At 40.8% G+C, this 24,502-nt stretch overlaps 1 protein-coding gene across 5 annotated transcripts in view; it reads right to left on the minus strand.

Annotated features, from left to right (window-relative positions):
* The window catches only part of Nbas (NBAS subunit of NRZ tethering complex), a 281,500-nt gene that overhangs the window by 203,689 nt on the left and 53,309 nt on the right, over positions 1-24,502 (minus strand). For all 5 annotated transcript variants that reach the window (XM_052745880.1, XM_052745878.1, XM_052745879.1 and 2 more), the window contains exons 13-21: positions 21,442-21,505; positions 17,393-17,586; positions 15,549-15,806; positions 13,964-14,089; positions 11,732-11,883; positions 8,964-9,104; positions 8,639-8,717; positions 4,791-4,895; positions 4,306-4,442 (exon numbers count right to left, since the gene is read on the minus strand). In XM_052745880.1, the coding sequence (XP_052601840.1) occupies positions 4,306-4,442; positions 4,791-4,895; positions 8,639-8,717; positions 8,964-9,104; positions 11,732-11,883; positions 13,964-14,089; positions 15,549-15,806; positions 17,393-17,586; positions 21,442-21,505 (1,256 nt within the window). The remainder of the gene's footprint in view (positions 1-4,305; positions 4,443-4,790; positions 4,896-8,638; positions 8,718-8,963; positions 9,105-11,731; positions 11,884-13,963; positions 14,090-15,548; positions 15,807-17,392; positions 17,587-21,441; positions 21,506-24,502) is intronic.

Raw genomic sequence — 24,502 nt, forward strand, 5'->3', positions numbered from 1 at the left:
CTATTTCTCATTGCCAATGCACAATTTTCTCTGGGGGATGCTTCTGGCATGTCCAGCCTTTTGACAGTGAGACAAAACGGTATCATCTACAAAGCCCACACTAGAGAACTGCACTTTCCTACCATCAAAAGACTCACACAATGTTTTAAGCTATCCTTGGGGCACATGCCAGCTAGATGGACAAAAACAGCACCAATTCCCACGTGCATGCGTACTCCTCAATGGCAACCAGCTTCCTCTTTCAGCAAGTACATTAGACGCCATTCCAACCACACCTGGAATTTCAAGTTTCCATCAGGTTTCTGTTACCTTCCTCTTCCACGTCCCTAGAACTCACAACCTGCAGTGTTCGGATGCTGAGCGAAAGGCTTCTGAACAAAAGCTTTCTCAGCTCTCATCAGTGCTGTGCTTTAGTACTGTGTGATCATCAGTTCACACATATCAAACCATGCTGTAAGTTTTATTAGCTGCTACTTTCCGCCAGAGAGACAAACGCCTCTAACCTCATTTCTCTAACATGCACTGCAGTTTCCAGTTTCCTTAAGCGATGTGTACAAGGCAAAGATTTTTAGTAATGCATGTGTCACAATATGGCGGAAATGATAACTCGATGATTTCTTATTTTGAAAAATGTGCTCTGTATATATGAATGAGATGGGACTCTAGACTAACAGAAGAACACAGGAATTCTCTATTCTTCTTCCGACATTTATGAAAATAAACACTTGATCCAATAAGAAGTCTGATCCAGTAAGTATACAAAGAGTCCAAGAACCTAAGGCCGAACTTAGTAGGAAACTCTGTTAGTAACTGCTAACAGCATGCACTCCGGACACTGTTCCAAGTGGCCTCTGCATGCATGTGTGTGGTTACCGTCTGTCAATTTGATAAAGGCTAGGGTCATCTGAGAAGAGGGAATCTCAATTGAGAAAACTATCCCATCAGACTGACCAGTAGGCCAGCCTGTGGGGCATGTTCTTTGTAGATAATTGACGTAGAAGGGCTCAGCCCACAGTGGCACGGCCATCCATGGACAAGTGGTCCTTAGGTGTATAAGAAAGCAGGCTGAGCCAGTCATAGGAACAAGCCAGTGAGCACAGTTCCTCACAGCTTCTGTTTCAGTTCCTGCTTGCAGGTTCCTGCCTTGAGTTCCTGCCTGACTTCCCTGGATGATGGACTATAAGCTGTAAAATGAAATAAACCTTTCTCCCCAGATTGCTTCAGTTCATGGTGTTTTATCACAACAATAAAAAATGCTAACTAAGACAGTAAGTCATTCTCTCACTCATTCTCACAACAGGAAGGACCACTTTAGATTTTAAAATCACACCACTTCACATTACACTTCGGTGGAAGTGCCCGTAACAAACTAGACATGCACACTGAGTCACAGGCAACTGGGATCCAGCACTCTCACGCCTAGCTGCATAACTTCCAGACAACCAAGGTACCCAAAGTACCTTTCAGCAGGTCACAGTCATCATGCTGAAAAGATTTTATAGGGGAGAAAAAGGTGGCAAAATAAAGAAATCTAGGTTGAAATAAGGAAAATTCTTTCTTAAATAAGCTCTACATAATCATAATTATGAAAAATAAAAACTCACTTAGGCAATGAGTATGTCTATTGAGTAAACAAGGATCCTAAAAAAGAAATGTGCTCTGGGGCCTGAAAAACAGCCACTCAAAACACAAAATGTAAATATATTTGTAACTGACATAGAATAGGTAGTAATGAAATGATACATCACATGTGACAGAGAAAAATCTAATTCTAAAGCTTTACATCACTTGGTCACATTTCATCAATGTCAAGTACACCTGATGATTTAAAAATAACAATATAAAACACAAAATAGGATGTTCCTGGCCACGGGAATGATAAACTTGGATCATTCAAAACTGGCTAATCAGGAACTAGAGGCAGCTCGGTAGTTTAGAGTGTTCCTGCTCTCACACAGGACCTTGGTTCAGGTCCTAGCACCATGTCAGGAGACTCATGACAGACGGCCTGTAAGTCCAGATCCAGGGGATCAGACACATTGAGCCTCCACAGATATTTGCAAATATGCACTGCCATCCCTATGCATGAGTACACACCCATACATAATTGAAATGAGAAATAATTCTTTACAAAAATACTGGCTCACCAGGAGCAGCCCGGCCTGGCCAGTGCAGCGTGTACTCCTATGGTAAACTGTGCTGGGCGCTCCAGCTCCAAGGAAAGGCACGGGCTGAGTCACAGTCACTTCAGCACCTCTCCTGAGTCCTCCCAGTTACCCCACCAAGAGCAGTCTGGTCCAAGAGGGAGAGAAACAGGCATCCTCCCATGCTCATGGGACAGACAGACAGTCAGATGCTACAAGGAAGGGCCAGACAGCCAGAACTGGCAAGCACACTGTGAATGGTCCCCTCAACCCTTCAAATGGAACTACTTACAACTTTCCTTAGGACACTTTCTGGAAAAGAAAAGCATACATCCAGTTTGCTCACATAAAATCCCAGATTCACGGAGTACCCACTGTCTGACCCACGAACCACACACTGTGGTTGTGAGACAAAGCATGAAGATCAGCATAAGAAGCCGAACACCACAGAGGTTCTGCTCTCATCAGAGAACACCAGCCCAAGAGCCCAAGAAGGAAAAGCAGGGCAGACACTGGAAGCGTACTCAGGCAGGTCTCAGAAACAGACACTAACTGATCAATTCTGACTTGTACACTACTTTGTTCCATACTGTTTCAATCCTCCAACCCCTGCCTGTCTAAGACTGGCTCTCCCAAAGGGATCGGGCTAGCCTGGGAATGGGGTCCCACATCTCACCCTCAGTGTCGTGACCGATCTAAGGTCTGTGAGTGCATTTCTCTCCAGCACTCTGCTTCTGTTCTGCCTGCAGCTGGAGCTGCCTTGTGTCCCTGTTATTGCTGTTCTCCCTTTATTTCCTCTTTCTCTACGACTTTTCCTGTTGCTCTGCTATTAATTCCCAGTCAACCTTAACTGACTCCCTTTTCATTCCTACACTCCCTAACTAATAAATCAGTACAAGCAGACTCTCTAGGCTTTTCATTCTCTAAAAGTTACTAGAGTTGAAGGGGCAATTATGTTGAATGGATGCTAGTGTATTTAATATTCAGACTATCACTTATGGCTGCTTTTGCAGTTTGGGAGGCATAATGTTTGGAGATTATCTCCAGTGTCATGAGAAAATTGGGTGAAGGTTTAGCTACTGAGGGAAAGAAAAACCTCACAGTTAGGAACAACACACCAAACAGACTAGTCCTACCACTTGGACCCCATAAATCCTTCACCTAAAATAACACAGATGATTTCAAAAATTCCAACCAATGATCTAATTCAAAATGCACAGACGCCAAGAAACATGAAAGAACTCAGGCAATATGGCTCCTTGCAAATTTACCAACACTGTTCTAACAGATTACAACAAGAGTTAATTAAATTAAATCCCAAACAAAGAATTCAAAAGAATGATTGCAAGACGGCTCAATGAACTCAAATATGCAATGAATTCCTGACTGAATTCAAAGAGAATATAATAAGCAGGTGAACAAAATAAGCAATTCAGAATAAGACATAAATGTGAAATTCAATAAAGAGATAGAAAAACCAATGTCTTTTCAATGCATTAAAACAAAAACAGACTTTTCAGGCCTTTGGATCCTGGGAGGAACACCCACATGGAGCTTCTTCCTGTCTCCTAAGGACACCAGTAGCCTCTTATTTCAATGGAAGGACTGAATTTACACAGTCACCCTTGTGCCACTTAAAGACGAGCTAGTGTGCCCGTGTCATGCTGACCTATGACCCCAGCACTCAAAACAAAAATACAAATAAGATAAATAAAAAGAGATACTGAGGTCTCCAGGAGAGCATCCATGGTAATACTGGGGCTTGATGTCTACACTGGCTTAGAATCTAGATGCCTGCTGTGACCACTCATCCATCAGCCTTGATGTGAAATGAAGACCATTAGTCCCACTCATCATATTTTGAATTCACCTTTCTGTCTCTGGAGACAAGGCTGATGAGGGGCATAGGAAGCAGACACTGCAGGGTCACTAATCTCATCAGAACTACAGTCTGGTTTCTCAAAGAGATAACAATTCAAGCAGGCATTGTCAGCCTAAGCATTGTTTTTAGGAAGGAAACGAGTCCACATGAAGGGGATCTTATTTTGGTAAATACACTTTTGTTCATTTTAACTAAGTTTTAAAAGGCTATTTGTTGAAATGTAAGACACCATTAAACACACATGCTCACAATCATAATCGATAAGACAGAGTAGCATACCAAGCCTCAGGCAACAGGACTGAGTATTCATGTGGAGAGGTGGTTTCTGGGAAGTTGGAGAGGATAGCAAGGCGATGAGGGAGCAGATCGGAGCCATGGTATGTCAGCAGGATCTCCAGGGCTTGCACATTACTCTCCTGGAGGACAGGCAAGGCACAAGAGTCTATAAAGAACTTTAGAAATAAAGGACTGATTTTTATGACACCATTCAAAATTTAAAACTGCATTTTGCATACAGTTCTGATGAGTTATTTTGAAATATCCTTTGCTTTTCCTTATTTCCATGTTTCTTAATCTAACACTATAAAACTCTTTATTTTAAAACTCCAATGGCGACAGTATCGAAACATAGCTCCATTTTCTGTACAGTTAATATTACAACAGAGAAGACAGTGTAAGAGTATATGCATGCACTACCATTAACTACACAGCTCCAAGATTTAGTGTTAATAACCATAATTACTCTATTTACAAAAAGCAATTACCCGAGCATACGTTCTTGCTGAGAGAACAATATTCTGACTTCTGAACTTCTTGAAAAATTCAGCATCATATCTCTGTTCAGATGCATGAGGCGCCCCTAGGATTTCCTGAGGGAACAGTGACAATAAACAGGCTTCTAAATATGGGTGACAAGAAAATATTAAAATCCATTATACTTCTGCCTGCCGAAATAAATAAGGCCCAAATTAGTTTATTTCAACTACCAACTGCTAACTTAAGTACTTTATCTTTTCAAGGGTTATATTTGTTTATAAGTGTCATTAACATTTTAGATCCATAAATAAATGAAATAGTGAAAATCAAATTGGTTTAAAACCACCTGATAACAACAGATAAGCAACAGTTACCATGGCTACTGTTATAGCCATCTCTAGATGAGAATGTACATCTCTAGATGAGAATGAATTTTACCACTGTTACAGTGAGTGGTGTTTAATACAAGTGATGCTTTCATTCACTCAGGAAACACAAATGGACTGAGTGTCCACCATGTCCTAGGCCACTGTGAGAGGCACTGGAGATACAGCACTAGCAAATTTCCCCTGCCTTCAACCAGCTCATAAACCAGTAAGAAATGAGCCAAGTGTATTTTGCAAAGCATTTGTCCAGCACCAGAGACCTCTGAACATGAAGTAGGTATCAGATGATAGGTGGAAATGGAAGTTCATTTTGTTACAAATAATAATGCCATTGTAGTTTCTTAAAGTCTAAATTAGTTAGAGATATAGACACGAGGGTAGAATGGTAACATTTCTGGGATTTTCATGAAAACATTTAAGTGAAAAGAAGGCAGGTGTGGGGAGTGAAACCCAAAGGCTGTAAAATAGACACACGTAGTAAGTGTCTGAGGTTGGGAAGGCTCATCTCTGGGCTCATCACACTATCCTCCACACCACTCTTCATGTTTGAATTCTTTATAACAAAAGGCTAAAAAAATTCTGACAAAGTTAAAAGGAAAGTGTTCAAATGGAGAGTGGGCACTGCTTATGTGAGCTTTTCTTTCCCAGGTGCTCACAAACTTTTACAGATTTTCTAAATTTCCAACATGTTCCTCAGCCACCACTCTTGGCTGAAAACATTCATTTTAAACTGGTACTATTTGATGGAAATTCAGTTTCCAACCTACCAAAACTGCAAGTCAATCTACATCTGCACAGATATGATTCCCCCTCCCTCACAGATGGCCAAAACAAACACATCTCTGAACCTTCTCTATCTCAAAACTCTGCGCATGTTCTGGGCCCCATTTCAACTCTATTTCTATGGCTTTTCCTTCTCTCAATAAATTCCTCTTCATCCCTCTACTGATCAGTTAACATACAAACAATGTCCCTTCCTCCCTCTGCTATAAAACACCAAGCAAGCACACATTCTCAAGGACATGCCATCTTCGATCATGCCCTAGGTCTCTGGCTGGCACTCCAATTATCAACACAAGCTCCTAATCAGTAGGATCTGCTTATGCTTCCTACTTATCTGGACAAGTTACTCAGCTTCTCTAACTGTTAGTTTTCATACACAAACACACACACACACACACACACACACACACACACACACACACACAAAAGATAGCAATGATGGCCTCAAAGGACTGCTAGAAAATTATCAAATTATCGGGGCTAAGTACATGGGACACTGGCTAATGGACTGTGAGGAAAATTTTGAAGGTATTTTTGAACAAGTATTTACAAGGTCTACAGTGAATCAGATACCATGCTGAACTCTGGAATTAAGGAAACAAAGAAGACAAAACTCTGATTCTACCCTCCTGTCTCTTCTGTCTTTACTTTTTAAAGACTACTTCATAGTGAGTTCCTTATAGAGGCCTCCTGGGCATCTCCAGGAAGAGTTCAGTACTTTCTCTCTGATTCACTGAGCCTTCATACCGTTACCTTCACTAAACGTCTGTATCCTGAGGACTCTATGAAAATTGTTGCTCATATGTCTCCCTACGTCCAGCAATGGCATCATAGCTGGCATGTAGGAAGCACCTAGGCAAAATGTAAATGAATTCAATTTTATCTTATTTGCACGGAACAATGCCCAATGATGAAAATGCAAAGCCTGTCTCTACCACTATGTAACCGGCAAGCATGACAGCCAAAGATTCTCAGGACACAGTTTTCATAGCCAAGTTTGTCCAAGACATCTGCTTTATAAAAAGGCTAATTTCCTAAAAAAAAGAGTGATCTCAAAAGTCCTTTAAAGGTCACTATCATAATATAATAATACACTTACTGGTGTCATATGGAGATTAGCAATTCAACAGCCAATGAATAATGAAAGAAAATTAAGTGCACAGTCAAACTCAACATTGCAAGAATCTTTTCTAAGATACTATCATCCAATAAAATGAAAGTGAAAATATTATGAAAATAATGAACCATACTGTACAGACATAGGCAGTTTCCAATGTTTATTCTTAATAGTACCTCAAAATGAACTAGAACTAGAATGAAAAGGATATGCTTTAAAGGAATATGACTGTCCAACAACCAAGCCAGCGGCCAGCCCAGGAACTCATCAGAACTCTTCACAGCTTTCTCATTTAGATGATATACTCATTCTTAACCGCCACAGAAAGAACTCGGTTTTAGTGTTTTCTTGTCCTCCTCCTCTTCTACTCTTCCTCCTCCTTTGGTTTTTGAGACAGGGTCTCACTCTGTAGCTCGAGCTGTCCTGAAACTCACTATGTAGACCAGGCTGGCCTTAAACTCACACAGATCCACCTGCTTCTAACTGCCGAGTGCTTAGCATGTGCCACCATGCCCAGCTTTTTTTTTTAATGCTCAGTGAGAGGAGATGGGGATCTAATTTCGTTCTCCCAGGGTTTTGTCTGATAACATTTCAAGGGGTGGGGGATCTTAGGCTTCTGAGTTTGCATGAATGGTCAGAAGTGATAAATGCCTTCAGCGTTCTTAGGCCAAGAGAGCGTGGCTACGAAGAGAGGCTCAGCACACTGCTGGACAGTAGGACACTTGCCAAGCACCAAAGAGACTCTGAGTTTAAGCCCCAGACGGGAAAAGAAGAAACCAAAGCAACTTTAGATAAGAGGATCACAAAACACACACACACACACACACACACACACACACACACACACACACACACACACTAAACTGTTCACAGCCATTGAAAGTGGTTCATTTCCACCTAGTATTTTTGTTGGTCTTTTCTCTTCTGAAATAAAGTCTCACTCTACAGCCCCGGATGCTCTCAAACTCAAGACAATTCCCCTGCTCAGCTTCCAACAAATTACCACCATTACAACCATGGGCCACCAGATAACCGGCTTCTACTTCCATGGTTAACACTATCTAAACTGGTACACCAATATGTTAACAAAATGTTCAGCGTGGGGACACACATGCTTGTGTTCCCAGAGAACAAAGAAGTATACTGTTATTAAACCCAAGAATGGCTGTTCTAAAGATCAAAGATCAATCAACTAAACTCAGTTCACTCACAAACCTTTAAAGTGGGTGAGAAGGTTCATTCTATAAGTATCTACCCACAGTATGTCCTGAAATTTCGCACTAGAATCAACCCTGTGCCATTATCTAGAAATGACTAAGTAGGAAATTAGAAGGGTTTCAATCTAGGAAGAGCACATGCATAGAAATACCCCCTAGTCTAACAGAACAACTCTTGGTCTTTTATAATTTCCAATTTTTACCAAAACCAGTCTAATAGAGGACTTATTTTTTAATAAAGTCATTTTCTCATATTTATCATCTCAAAGACCAAAACACCAGGCAGTTGGGCAGCGAGGGCATGTGTCAGAAAAGATGACAAGAACAACTGGTGGGCTCAAACCATTCCTTACCTCATACGTTGCAAGCCGATCTAAGAAGGTTAATAACTTCAGTCTACAACGGCACAGTTCCTTTTGTTCCAGGGTCAACCTGTGTGGAAGAATTCGATTGAGCTGCTCACATGTACAGACATACACTTCTCTAGGAGGCAAAACATCAAGGAAATAACCCATGTGCCCTTCAGTCTACAGCTCCTAGAACTGTATGTAAAACCATGAGGGCTAAACACACAGTAACGCATTCAATTGCAGAAGGAACTCAGCGGTTCACACAGTGAAGAGCACAGGGAAATGACCAGAGACTTGATTTCCCAATGAGCAATAATGAACGGCTTACTTGGAAAAGTTCACTAATTTGAGGAGCTCACGTCTCTTCTTAAGCTCTTTCTGTCGCTTGCTCTTGGCAGGCTCTTTATGAGGTGGGGTAAGCTCCTCATAGGCGATGCTGTCAATGTCCACATCACCCGGTAACGTGAATCTGGAAAGAGAAAAGAACTCAGTTGACTATTATTAGCCTGATCTTTTTTTATTTTTTTATCATGTAATGAAAATATGCTTTCTCCTATATTTATTCAACTCAGTTAATTTTCACCAAAACAGAAAATATTATCTTTTTAAACTTCTGCCAAACAGCATGATTTATTCACTATAACCATGGAATAAGTATTGAGGATAAGGAGTGATCAGACATTTAAAACCAAGAAAGAATATCTACCTAAAAAAACATAAAGGGTCACATCAGGGTACATTCACCCAACTGTTGTGGAATATTATTTTAAGATGTGTTACAGTTGTTTGTGCTGTGGAACATTTGTTTAATGATGCAAAAATGTGTTGCATTCTTTTATGTTGCACTTGTTTAATTCTGTGAAGCTGTGTTACGTTGCCTGTCTAAAACACCTGATGGTCTAATAAAGAACTGAATGGCCAATAGCAAGGCAGGGGAAAGGATAGGAGGGGCTGGCAGGCAGAAAGAATAAATAGAGGGAGAAATCTAGGAAAAAGAAATAAGGAGCAAGAGAACAAGGAGAGGAGGATGCCAGGGACCAGCAACCCAGCCACCCAGCCAGCCACAGGGTAAGAGTAAAAGTAAAATATACAGAAGAAAAGAAAAAACCAAGAGGCAAAAGGTCGATGGAATAATTTAAAGTTAAGAAAAGCTGACAAGAAACAAGCCAAGCTAAGGTCAGGCATTTATAATTAAGAATAAGCCTCCGTTTGTGATTTGTTTGAGAGCTGGGTGAAGGGCCCTCCAATAGAGATAAAAGCAAAAACTATACCCAACGTAAATCAGTTTTTAACTGATAGTCAAAGGATGGATGTTACATCACATTCAAAGGTGAGTGATAAATGGCTTTTACATGGACTAAAGATAGACCAAAATAACTTTGGTTTGGGATCTGTACTACGCTACACTCCACAATCACAGGAAGTTCTTTCTATTTTGTTAGTCTGCAGAACTGTCCACACAAGTGTAGCTTTCTTAGGGAACTTCAGGTCATAGTACCTTTCTACACTGTGTATTGATCAAGTCAAGAAACTTCTCCACCATGACATGTTTTTCACATTGTGATGAGAACATTCGACATCATCCTTTGTATTTTTTCTGAATTATACAATACAATATGAACACCGATGTTCCTTCCTTGAATTGGCTGTGATTTTGTTCCTCTCAAACAACCTCTCATCTCCCTTTCCCTTCCTGATGCTCTGGTACCCACTGTTCTGTTCATTGGTTAAGACAGCTCAGATTTTTTATACTCCACCTGTGAAGTAAGTCCACATACAGCATCAGTTAATTCACTGAGCCCTGTGACTGATACTCAGTTCCATTTACATTGATGCAAATCATAAGCCTTTGTCCTTTTTATATGTATGTATGAGTACCTGTATCATTTATATACCATGAGCATATATACTGGTACCTATGGAGGCCAAAGAGAGTGTCAGATATCCAGAACTGAAGTTAGAGGCAGTTGTGAGTCACCATATGGGTCTGGGAACCAAACCTAGGGCCTCTACAAAAGCAGTAAGCACTCTTTTGTTTGTTGTTTAAAGACATCTTTATTTTATGTGTGTGTGTGCTCCTGAGCACATGGGGATTGGATCCCCCAGAAGCAGAGTTAAAGGCAGTTGTGAGGTGTACAATGTGGGTCTGGGAACCAAGCTCAGGTCCAATGCAATAGCAGTAAGTCCTCTTAACCACTGAGTCATTTCTTCAGCCCCTGCCTTTATGGTTTTTTATGGCCAAAGAGTGATTCTACTGTTCTATTGTGTGAATATGCTACATCTTCTTTATCTGCTTACTTGTAGATGGACATCTTAGTTGATTCTATGTCTAAGTTGTTGTGAACAGTGCTGTTTTAAGTAGGGATATACATTGTCATTTCCTTTTTATAAATATACATTAACAGAATTATTACATCACATGGCATTTCTCTTTTGGAATTTCTCGAGGAACCTACATTTCATTTTCTACAGTTATATCAATTTACATTCTCACTAAAATTGCTTAACAGTTTTTCTTTCTCTGTGTTCTCACTAACACTTGCCATTTTTTTTGTCTTTTTGATAAACACTGTAACTAGATTTAAATGGTAAGTTGCTGTGGTTTTGATTTGCATTCCATAGACAGGAATATCACATTTTTTATAATCTTAACATAGTAAAAAAAAAGTTAGTCTCATTAAAATTATTTAATTATTGGGTATATACTATCATTTATATTTTAACAAAGTCCCAAATGTCTGGTAAGCAATAGCTTGTCCAACAATTTAACACTATTATTATATTATTAACTGGCGTTTAATGTTAAACATCTGTGGGTACTTTCATAAGGCAAGTAAACACTACAGGTACTTAGTATGACCTACAGGCTGGCGTGTAAAGCCCCCTGTTAGTGGCTCGGAGTCCATTCAGTAAGTGTGTGCAGAGCCGGACCTGACCTCTGCACCCAACCACTGGCTGCAAACATATTTCACTGAAGGAAGAAAGCACGGCTCAACCGTGACAGCTTCGTGACAGCAGTGGGGCTTAATGGCCACCCCATGCCTCGGCCCACGTTTCCTCCCTGTCACCTCTACAATGAGTCAGTCCCGAACCAACCTGCCGTCATCTGCCCCCTTCCCTATGGCCACCAGAGCCTCCAGGTCTGTGCCTCTCAAGCCATACTGCAGCAGTTCCTTGGCAGCATCCACATTCTCAGGGACTCTCTCCAAACACTCATGGAGAACCCAGGACCGCTTCTTAATTTTACTCTACACAAAAAGAAAAATACACAGAGGCATTTAAGAACAGATGGCATCATATAAAACCTGATGACTGCTTTCTAGAATTACAGATAACAACTAAATAGTTATAGACAATAACTAGACATTTTGTATTAGGGTCATTCAAGAACTTGGTCCTAGGTAGCTCCTTGATGTCAATCTAAAAACCACTAATTCAATTCACTATTGGTGACTGCAGTTGGATATGGGAGGTGTGATTCCCAACAGCATTCGGGCTTTTTTGTTTGTTTGCTTAAACTTTTTTCATACAATATACTTTCATCATATTGTTTCTCCATCCCCAACTTCTCCTAGATGCTCCCCACCTCCCTACTGACTCAATGCTCTTTCTCTCTTTCTGTCTCTCCAAGGGTGATGGGGGCCCAATAAGACAAAAAATATCAAAATTAAACACTACATGAAAGAAAAAAAACAGGAGTCCTTTATGTGTTGGCCAACTACTACTGGGCACGGGCCCCGACCTAGAGTGTGGCTGATACACTTAGTGACATTCCATTGGAGCAAACTGATTTTCCCTTTCCCAGAAGCCATCAGCTGCAAAGGCTACTTGGTTAGGGTAGGACTCTGTCTACTTTCCCTTCGCAGTGCTAAGAATCTGAATGGTTTAGACCCGTGCAGGTCTCCAGTGGTTGTCACGCGTCTGTGAGCACACATGAATCAGTCCTGCGGTGTCTGGAAGAACCTTATTTCCTTAGTCTTCTACCTCCTTACAACCTTTCCTCCTCCTCTTCTCCACAGATCCCTGAGTCTGAGTCCCAGTCAGCATGGTGACAGCTGTGGGTCTCTGACAGAGAGCAGCTCTGTGGGTCAGTGGGAGTCACAAAGGGGTGGAAATGGGCTTCAAGAAAAGGCTGGGAGGGGTGAGGAAAAGAACTGGGGGGGGGGGGGCCTTGGGTCCACACCCAGAGAGATGCAATAGCATTCTTTTTAATTCTAATGAGCCACCGTGAAACACAAAGCTCTAGTACTCTTTTCTAGAAGTATAAAAAAGATCTTTTGTACTTGCCCTTAGATTGTGTTTTGGTCATACCAGAGAGAATATGAGGCAGAGATGTAAAATAAGGGTGTTTTCCAAAGTAGTAAGCATGCTTAGCCTCAAAACAGAACTACAGGAGCACCGCATACCACGGTTACATCTTTACTGGACTGTGAAAGGTATCACACAGGCTCAAAACAGAGCTACGGGAGCACCGCACACCACGGTTACATCTTCACTGGACAGTGAGAGGTATCACACAGGCTCAAAACAGAACTACGGGAGCACTACACACCACGGGAGCATGGTTACATCTTCACTGGACGGTGAAAGGTATCACACAGGCTCAAAACAGAGCTACGGGAGCACCGCACACCACGGTTACATCTTCACTGGACGGTGAGAGGTATCACACAGGCTCAAGCTAACTCGATTACACAAAGTCAGAGTAAGCTGCTCTTCGGAAAGTTTTTCTTGCCAAAACTGGCCATGGTCCCTACTTACTTGCCAACTTTAATCTATAAGCTGCTTCTGGGGCATGTCCTGCTTGTTAAGACTTGGACTTTCTGAATACCACCTCAGCTCACTGGTACCCAAGCAGGAGACATCCAGCTTCTCTCTCCATCTCCAACCACTAGAGACCAGCCCTGGTCTAAAACAATTCTGGAACTTCTTTTCTGTGCAATTTGTCCCAACTACTCCTTCTTCTCCTAAACAAAGTCTCCTGGTCTGAAGGTATTCCTTCAAGTTCTCTTCACCCCTTTATCATTAATCTCTGGCTACCAGAAAAACAAATCTCATCATTGAGACTCTCCTCATGGTTCTTAAGTAGGCCCTGACCAACGTGGGTGAAGAGAGTTTCAATAATTGAAATAATCACAGAGACAATTGGTTTATCGGAGAGTGTACATCTTTGGCATCAAAATCCTGCTACAGAAGAAAGATGTTCTGAGAATTTTCCAAGATAGCACTTCTTACCTACACAGAAATTGGCAGTGTGAAATACTCTCCACACAAAAGATAATCCATAAATATGGATTTCATCATGTCATCACAACTATTTACACATACCAAGTAATTCTGAATTGAAGCAATGTTGACAGCTGACTTCCTCCACTGCCTCTGATAGACAAGGTCGGTATCCAGGCCATACGTGTGAGCCAAAGACAAGGCTTCTTCATACTCTTCACTTTCAATCTTTGTCAAAGAAAGAGACATGAATTACCCATGAGGCCATTCTGATGACAGGAAGGATCAAGACAGTTGCCTGGCCTATGCAACAAGTTATGAATACACATGCAGTGTTACCAGAAGCTCATAGACATTCTGAGAAGGTAATTCTCAGGTAAATCAGGAATTCCTTTAGTGCTTTAACAAATATGATGAAAAGCTCCTGCTTATACAGTCAAATGGTGGCAAAAACTGAGACTGGAGGCAGGCTGCAGTCTGCTCAGGTCAACACACTTTCAAAACATTGCCAGAGCACAGCAAGTAACTCTGAGAGGCAGTGTTGGCCGAACAGACTTCCAAGCCAGCTGTTGAGTGCGTCCCTCAGCATCTGGAATCTTAGTAGAGACAGCTACAAGCACACAGATGGAGCAAATGCTGGCATTCAGACCTGCCCCTGGCCCAACCAGCGACCTGACAATGTCATCCTAAAGTCCCCTTTAACCGCCGTCCTTCTCTCTCTCTCCCTTCCTCTCTCTTGCCATGAGCTGGTGTACACCTCCTCTCTCCCGTTCTTCCCTTTTCTCTTTCTTGTCTGCTTTTCCTCTCCTCCTCTCTCCCTTCCCCCCAGTAAAACTTTCCACATGGGTGCCGAGTCTGCATGGTGTGAGTGACTTTCCACTGTGCCCCCTTGGCCACAGCACGCCGTGTTTGCATGGCATGTCTGCCTCACCCACCGTGGGGCACCTTGGCTCAAAACCACCAAGGCCGACACCTGCCATTTTACAAAAGCAAAAACCCTCAGGCGAGGACCACCAAAATGGCTCGGTGAATAAAGAAAGGTGCTTCATGCCAAGCCTGACAATCTGAGCCTAATCACTAGAACCCACAGGGTGGAAGAAGAGAACTGAATCCTGCAAGTTGTCCTCTGACCTTCAAACATGCACCATGAACAACTCAAACACACACACACACACATACACACACACACACACACACACACACACACACACACACACACACACACACACACACGTAAGGCATGCATGCATGCAGGCACATGTGGAGGCCAAAGCAGGATACAAGTCTTCTTCAACTGCTTTCTACCTTAATACACTGAGGCAAGGTCTCTCACTTGAACTCAGAGCTCAGCGATTCGGCTATTCTAGGTAGCTAGCTCACTTTGGTGATTCTGGTCTCACCTCAGGAGCACAGGGGTCCCAGGCAGGCTGCATGCCCACCAGGCATTTAGCTGAGTGCTGGCATCTGCACTCTGGTACTAACGCTTATTCCTCTGGGCCATCTCCCAGCCTCTGAGTTCAGTATCCATTGCTTTGATTTTAATTACTCAGAAAGAGGGCTTCATTCTCACAGCTTACAGAAGTGCTATGACTAACATGTCAGGGATCCGACACGGCCTCTGAATTTCTTTGTTACTGAAATAGTACCGCTCTGCAACAAGAGGAGCTAGGGCAGCAGGAGAGCTCACCTTTCTCTGATAAAGCTCCTCCGGAGTTGTGGAGCGCAGACTCACAAGGCGGTAGTTTTTAGTGATAGTTCGTGGCCGTTTCCTTGGAGGTGCGAACCTCTCCATCTCCGTCACTAAGTAAAGGCCTTGCTTGATGTAACCAAAATAGCGAGCCTTGGCAGACATGTCGTGATCAGAGTCAGAATCCTCTTCTCCTTCATCTTCCTCTCCAGCCCTCATCTCCACACGAGACCGTTTGGGGGCAAGTTTAATTTCACACTAAATTGAAAAGGGAGATGTAAAATTAATGATAAGAAGCTAAAGACATAGTTTTCAGAGCTAATGAAAAAAATTATTTTAATTATACTCTGGTTTGATTCATTACGTGTCATTCACAATGGATGCAGAGGAAACAAGACAAATCAAAGACCTATGATATACACATCCAAGCGGTTTCCAACACTTTAAAGCTGAAGATCACTTTAATAACAGAACATTACTATAAATATCTGCAATTATTTCATAGAAATAAAAAAGTTGGGAATGTGAGTTTCTTTCATATGTGTGAGAGCCCACAGAGCCTTCCTAGTTAGAACTTACTCAGGGTCAGAGAATCTGACCTTGCTTTACCCAGCAGAGCTGCATAAGGACATGATTTGGTCACGGGCATGTTTACCAGGTGTTTGGAAGGGTCTACACATGGCTGTACAGTGTGCTTTGATCTAGCAAGGGGGAGGTCTTTTGCCTCTCCCCTTGGCATGTTATAAAAAGCTTTTGGAATAAACCTTCGAGGCTGTTGCATATTGATCCAGGCCCTCCTGAAGCTATCCTGTGTTTCTGTCTTTCTTCTCTTCAGCTTGGTCTCTCTTTTTATCTGATATTTCCTCATTCCTCTCTCCTCCACCTAAGAACCCTTCAAAAGGCTGGGCGGTGGTGGCAAAGGCCTTTAATCCCAGAACTAGGGAGGCAGAGCCAGGTGGATCTCTGAATTTGAGGCCAGCCTGGTCTCAGAGTGAGATTCAGGACAGGCACCAAAACTACACGAAGAAACCATGTCTTGGAAAAAATTTTTAAAAAAAAAGAACCCTTCCAAAGGTGGGAGCTGGACTCCCACAAATATGTCTGTACTTGCTATAGAAAAACAAGAAGACAATTTAGAAAATGACACGAAGGCATTTATTTCATTTGCTAGGAATAGCCTTCTGATGTCCCTGCCCACCAGCATCACAAATGCAGAGGCTGAAAAGATGGCTGCTGAGATAACTTCCAATGAGACTTTAGAGAACTGGCCTGGAGTTGAAACCATGGTTTACTGTAAGGAAGATCATTGACTGGCTATTAAACTTCAAACCTAAGAATATCTGTCACTGTGCCTAAAAGTAAAGCTTCAAAGGACTGCCCCTTTGAAAGAATTAAATAAGAACTCTAAATGACCAAACAGCTATAAAAAAAAAAACAGCCTGGCCTTCCAACTCTTTCATCACAATAAGCAACTTTTTTCTAAAAGAAGAATAAGACTTTAGGTTACCATATTTTGAGGAAATAATAATATAATCATTAAGTAGTTCCTAACCAAGAAGTAATGACAGCATTCTACATTTTAAATGACTAAAAAGAAAAAAAGAAAAATCTATCATGTCCAGCGAAGACGAAATGTTTTAAAGGAAACAAAATAGCTATAAATGTTGTTTATTCTCTTAGTAATACAATGCATTTAATTTATGGATGATGGAATTTCTCATATTATACTCAAAATTTTATTTCAATAACAGACTTCTGTTTAAACACAAAACTACATCACACATAAATGAAAAGCCAAATAGTCAGTTAGTGCACATGCATGCTCTCAAAGAGAGAAACCTCACCTCCAAACTTAAGAATCCCCCATCATGGGTAGCAGTGACTTGGGGGGATGGCTCAAACCACTCACAGGATTTTCCCAGTAAATTCTTCAAAGTTTTTGCTGATGAAACAGTTAATGCACCAGAGCATCGAGCCAAGGTCACTGCGCCATCTGCCCACCAGTTAACATCAATCAATGGGTAGAAGGACTCCTTATCTAAAGGGAAAAGAAACTGTGAATACACCTGCAAATGTGGTTTAGATGCAAAATTTTTAATGTAATATTTTAAACTCCAAGTTATTTCATATTTGAGGGACTTCAAAGATGCCTTAAAAAATGGAACTGAAACCATCATTCAAATTCTTACTCGGGTAGAGATAGTAAGGGTACATACAGTAATTCAGTCAAGAAATGCCTAAGTGGCAACAACCAGGCAAAGCTACGAAGGTATAAAATAAGCAAATGAAGATCATTTTCCTCAAAACAATGACACACAGCTGACAGGCGCTCAGGGCTGGAGCTCTTGCTCAGCATGTATAAGACCCTGGGTTGGAACCCAGACAGGAAGCTGGGGGCAGTGGACAGGACACAGGACAGGACAGAACACATCCAAAACGTAATTACATTCTCAACAAAGATATAGATATATATATATAGATAGATAGATATATAGATAGATAGATAGATATAACCATTTTCAGCATAGTAAGTTGAAAAGTAGATGTACATAAATCCCACATATACAACATTATAAAAGATCTTAGAAAATGTACTATCATTTTCAGACAAAGATATTTAAAAATTAAAAATGTATAATATTTTAAAGTAACAGCTTCCAGGGCAGATATGCTCCTAAACACTTAACTAACAGAGAAAAGAAATTAAGACCAATAAAGAATTTTGATACTAAAATAAATTATGGTTCACCACACTGAGGGATTTAAAAGGAAATGTCATGATATTTTGTTATAATTTCATAGCACTTTTTTTTAATGGTGACTATTCCACAATGGATATGATATGGCTTAATGATGATGCCTATAACAGTAAGTCATAAGGTTTAAAGCATACTTAAACTCAAAACGAAAAGATCTTTAAACTAGTTAGTGAGACTGAAAACAACTCATTAATTTAAAAAAAAAAAAAAAAAAAACAGCAACAACAAAAAGACCCTAACACATTTCTTCGGATGGAAGCCACATTAAATTAAGAGTTTCTAGACACATGCCTGCATCTGGAACTTATGTTCTCAGCAGCTGAAAGGAAAAAATACTACATTCAGACATCAATAAAAAGAAAAATAAATAAACAATCATCACTACAACATGCAAGAACTCTGGGAAATGATAAAGCAACAAAAGATAAATACCCACGTGGCAGAAGGGGGAGGGAGGTAAGAAACCAACGACGGCAGAGAAAATCCAGTCAATCAACGTATGAAGGAAAAGACATGAATACAAGCACAGAGGCAGCTAGAACCCCAATAAACCTGAACTGAGAACTGATCCACTCCACTACACATTGTTCTCAAGATGTTAATGCTAAAAAACAAACAATATTAAAAGTTTCAGAAAGAAAAACTCCCCTCTCAGAGGCAAAAGACAAAATTCATGTCCGATCTCTCAGCAGAGAAAACAGAAAGAATAGAACAATAAGATATGAGAAGCCCTTCAAATAAATACCTGCCAACTGTGACTACTACAGCCAATAAAGTCATCTCTAAAAAAATCAATAGAGAAATGAAGGCATTTCAAGCTAAGAGTCAACTGAAAAATTTCCTTCCTACCAAGTCAGCATTGCAGAAGGTACTTAATCGACACCTACACGAGGGAGGTTTTAATCCTAAGAACATAGAAAGAATAGATTCCATGAGAAGAAGAGAAAGAATCAACCAAGTCCAACTCGGTAAACCCCTGCAATGAACAAGGGGAGGAAGAAAAATCTAACAATAAGTGAATCAACCAGGTAAACAACCCACAAAATTACACAAATCAGCACGCCACTATTAATAACAAGACTAAAGATAGAGGCTGGAGAGATGGCTCAGAGGTTAAGAGCACTGGCTGCTCATCCAAAGGACCCAGGTTCAATTCCCAGCACCCACAAGGCAGCTCACAACTGTCTGTAACTTCAGTTCTGGGGTATCTAACATCCATACACAGACATACATGTAGGCAGAACACTAATGTGCATACAATAAAAATAAATAAATCATTTAAAAAAGACTAAAGATAATGGTCTCAACTTTCCAATTAAAATCTCAGTAGCTGGATTAAAAGCCAAGATGCATCATTTGGTTGTCTACACACATCTCATTGGTACAATCACACAGACTGATAGTAAAAGGTTTAAAGTTACTATGATCTAAAACAAGGAAGAGTAACTATGCTCACTTCTGACAAAGGAGACTTTGAGCCAAAATTAGTCAGAAATTTTTAAAAGGCTATTATATATTAATAAAGGGAACAATCTATGCAGAATATATAACAATTATAAGTACATGAACTGAACATTAGCAAACACAACTTCATAAAACAATTAGACAATAGACAGATGAGACAGCGTACCATTTTAATACCTCACTCTAATTGATAGGCAGATCATCCAGGAACACACCTTCAAAAACAATTAAGACATAAGCTCCAGAGTCAAACTTCATACCATATCAAATATAATGAACAGACATCTAAGCGTATTCCACTGAACAACTCTGGAATACGCATTCTCCTCAGTAACCCATGGAGCTGTCTCTAAAATAGATTACACTTTAGGCCATAAAGCAAATCTTCCCAAAAAACAACATAAGAAATACAATCATTCTTGCATCTTATTAGATCATGGTGGAGGATAGGTAGAATTCAATAGCAAGGGAAACCAACAGACTACAAAATCCACTGAGACTGAACACTCTTGAAGGATAAGTGCACCACCAAAGAAATCAGAAAGGAGATTTTTAAATTCCTAGAATCACAAAAAGAAAAGCACAACTTAGAATCCCTGGCATCCAGCAAAGGTGGTTTTTATGAAGAGGAGAGTTTATAGCTTTTGCATTTGTAACTCACAGTGATCTCAATAAACAAGAAGGCACATTAAAGTCTCAGGGGAGAAGAAGCCAAACCCACAATCAGACGACTGTTAACAAGGATTCAAGAATTAATGAAGTACAGACTAAAAGTGCAATACAAGGAGTCGAAGAAACAAGAGGTGGTTCTTTGAAAAGACGAAATCGACAAACCTTAGCCAAGCTAACCCAAAGAAGGAGGAAGACCCAAACAACTCTAGAACTAATAGGATGGGCATTGCGACAGGGACCACCAAAATCCAGAGAATTATGACGGAGTGTGCTGAAAACCTGTATTCACAACCATGGGAAATCGAGAAGTGATGGAGAAATTCCTACATGACCACCACCGTTCAATGGAGAGGCAGAAGCACTGGAAGCGACCTCCCTGCACGAGAGTGCAGCAGAGCTGAGAGCTTCAGACACCCAGCATGGGAGCGAGTCACGGCCAAATCCCACCAGGCCTTAGACAAGGAAACATCAGCATTCCTCCAAATACTCCGTAATACAGAAAGGAAAAAAACAGCAGCAAACATATTCTATCACGCCAGAATTAGCTTGGTAACAAACCACAGTAGGATGGACAAAAGAGAAAACTATAAACTGAAGTTCTTCATAAAGAAATTGGAAACCAGATTCAACAGCACATGAAAGCAAAAAAGAAAAAAAAATCAAAAGAGCTCTCATTTGTTTTCATCTACTATTAAAGAATTACTTTCACTTAATAGTAAATCTTGGTTTTCCCCATTAACAGATATCTGCTCACTTAAAAAAACAAATTATTTCAAATATAGAAGTGTATAAAAAATTCAAAGAGAAAGACCTATAAGCCTACCAAAAAAAAAAAAAAACAAGCAAAAATGAAAAAAAAATCACATGCCTTGCTATCATTCTACAGTAATTCCAAGGTGAAGCCAGAGATTCTCGAGGCTTTCTGTATCTAAAGAATACTGAAGTGATAAGCGGGAACTTATAGAGCTGTAACAGGCATATTTCTCACACCCACTCACCTTTTATTTTCTTCCTCTTCTCAGGAGACAACCTCCAGTCAGGATTCAGCTCATCATGGCCTGGCTAAATAAAAAGATGTGTACAGGATTTACTGAGTCAGACATGTAAGAAAACTATGAGACACTCACCAAGACCCAGGAATATTTTTTTTAATATGGAAATGATGCTGTCCCTTAATCTCTGTTCCAATCCAAGTCTTCCTCAGCATAGCAGTTTGGGGAAACAAATGTCACGGTGTTTACTGCTCACAGACAGGAACTATGCCTCAACATGCATAGAAAATTTAAGCCAGAAAGCAGGCAACTGAAACAAATGAAAGCTAGCCACACTGCCAGTTTATTCTAGGTACACGCCCCACACTAGGAGGTAGTAGCTAAGTGCTGAGTCAACACTGGCCTGGGTGTACTCCACACCCTGTAATCTAAGGAGATGGATGTGCCGAGGGCAGCAGCCCCTAGATGCTCACAGCCCACAAGGAAGCACACCACAGGCCATTCGCTCTCAGTACTGCGTGGATACAGCCTAAGGGGCAGCCTTCCTTCCCTTCTTTTTCTATGTGTTGGAGCTCAGAATGGAACACCACACCCCAAGGCACATCACCTTCGGTCGGTGACTTTGAACTGATGGGACACCTAAAACAACATGTCTCTGACCTTCTCCTGCTCTCCTGTCCCAGCCTCTCATTCTCTCCAAAAGTGAGTCACAGGAACCAGAATTCCTCTTCCACGAGGAGGGCAGGAAATTAGAGCTCCTACTCCAAAGAGAGCCATACAGCCTACAGTGTTCCTCACCTGTAAAGACTCTTACCATTGGGTCTAACCACACACAGTCGTGGTGGAGGAGGTCAACCGAGAGGACACAAAGGAAACACAGAGTCCTTGCTGGCAGTCACCGTGGTCTATTACTCTAGACTGCAACCTTTTTGTCCAATCACATTTCTGCTTGGCTGTCCTAGGAGTTATCAACTGTCACTCTTACTCCACTCCGACAGTTTCTGGCACCCAGTGCTGGGCAGCAGAGAAACTGACGTGCTCTAAGGCCTGAGGACGAGATCCGGGCACTACTAACAAAAACCAGCAAAAAAGAGAGAGAGAGAGATAGAGAGATAGAGAGAGAGAGAGAGAGAGAGAGAGAGAGAGAGAGAGAGATAGAGAGATAGATAGATAGATAGATAGATAGATAGATAGATAGATAGATAGATAGATAGATAATAAAATCGGAATCTGCCTACAGAGCCTGTTTGAGAATGGAAAACCAGTATTTTTTTCTTTCCAAATACAGCACATTTTTCCTCCCTTGCAAGAGAAAGTCAGTGATTAACAAAATGGGCTCTGCTTTTCTCTGCCAGACTTATCTTTTGTTATACAAGTCTGGGTGACCCGTATGTGAACGCACCAGTGAGGTGAAGAATCATACCTCTCTGCCCCAACACACTCCCTCTACTTCGTGTCTGGAAACAGCAAACACATGGCACTCTGCAGTACAGCAGTGGCCCAAGCAGACATCCTTCTAAGAACACGCTCATGTTTTGTTTATAGACAGGTTTCACTGACATAATGAACTAAAACAATGTTTTCTTAGATTCAAGCATTTTATTTCCTGATTTTCTTAACCACCAGAATCAGTCTCAGGTTCCCACAAACAGGAGCAATATTTCAAGTATGTATTCACTGTATAAGTATTTATTAGTGTTTAATATGCAAAGGGCATGGTCGAGCTTCAAGTGAGATAGACCCAGTGCTGATTCACCAGAGTCCCCAGTTTAGTGAAGTTGTGAAAACAGCTGTGGGTTCTAATAAGATTAATCACGAAAGCTCCGTCTTCCCACTTGTCCATCATTGATTCCTCATTTAACAGAGTGAGTCTAACACCTACTCTATATCAAAGAGAAATAGAATTAAAATGGAAAAGCTAAGCTTCCATTTCACTTTCTCCACCTACACACAAGCATAGGTTGGAAAGTAATAAAACTTCAGAGAAAAATTAAGACCAAAAACAAGATGTAAAGATATAAACATAACATATGGGAAATGTTTGAAATGAAAATTATTGAAACAATTTTACTCTCTTCTAGACATGAACAAATTTAGCACAGAGATTTCCAGCCAGATGGATTTTTCACACTGACAATGAAAGCCAAAGTATTTAATCAACTCAAAACTGGATACAAAGTAAATTAGAATAGGCACTCCCATAACTATCTCTAATCATTAGTCTTCACAGAGAAAATACTCAATCACACAAAGTACATTATAAAAACTAATAAAGCGGCAAATTGCATGAAGAAAGCCCCAAATGAGCTGAATCCACAATTTTGGTAAAGAACTGTAAAGGAGTACAGGCCAGTAATAACACTGTTTCCTTCTCAGACAACAATTATAAGCTGGCTATACTATGTACTGCCATATAATTGATTATTGATTCATTCACTGGGCTGTCCATTCCTTCCCTAACGTAGCCAAAGAGGGAGGCAAAGCTCTGGCCTGTCTGCTGGACAAAGCTCACTTGATGACTGCTGAAGGAATGAGAAGAGTCTAGCCGTCCTAGGATTCCTCTTTAAAGGAAGTCCAGTGATTTTGCACACACACACTCACACATCTGGTAAATCACAGTATTATGCCGCTCCCTGGTGGCTACTGCATTTGCACACTTTCAGAATCTGAACAATGAAGTGCACATCAGCATGTGCCCCCCAGACAGGCTGCAAGGTGATATCCCTTCCTTAAGTACATTAGTCTCATGTGCTAGTACCTCATTTGCTCAAACACATGTCACCACTTCTAAATGTAAACAATGCTAATCAATATTCTGACTAAAGGATAGAATCTTGATTTCATCACATAGTGATAGCATATTCATTTTTTGCACTGTTTTACATCTATTAAAATGGGAATAAAAGCACTTTTTACTAAACAGATTTGTTATAAGCCCAACTGCTCTGTAAAAAGCCAAGCTTCAATGTGCAAATTTAGTTCCAAGAATTCTCCTCCCCAACACTATAGTTACAAACCTCTCTCCCTCAGCTTTTTCTTATAGTATTAAAATGTTACTTTAACTTAT

The sequence above is a fragment of the Peromyscus californicus genome, unplaced genomic scaffold (assembly GCF_007827085.1).
Source record: "Peromyscus californicus insignis strain IS unplaced genomic scaffold, ASM782708v3 Scaffold_1__1_contigs__length_55948999, whole genome shotgun sequence".
In the NCBI taxonomy this organism is placed as follows: Eukaryota; Metazoa; Chordata; class Mammalia; order Rodentia; family Cricetidae; genus Peromyscus; species Peromyscus californicus.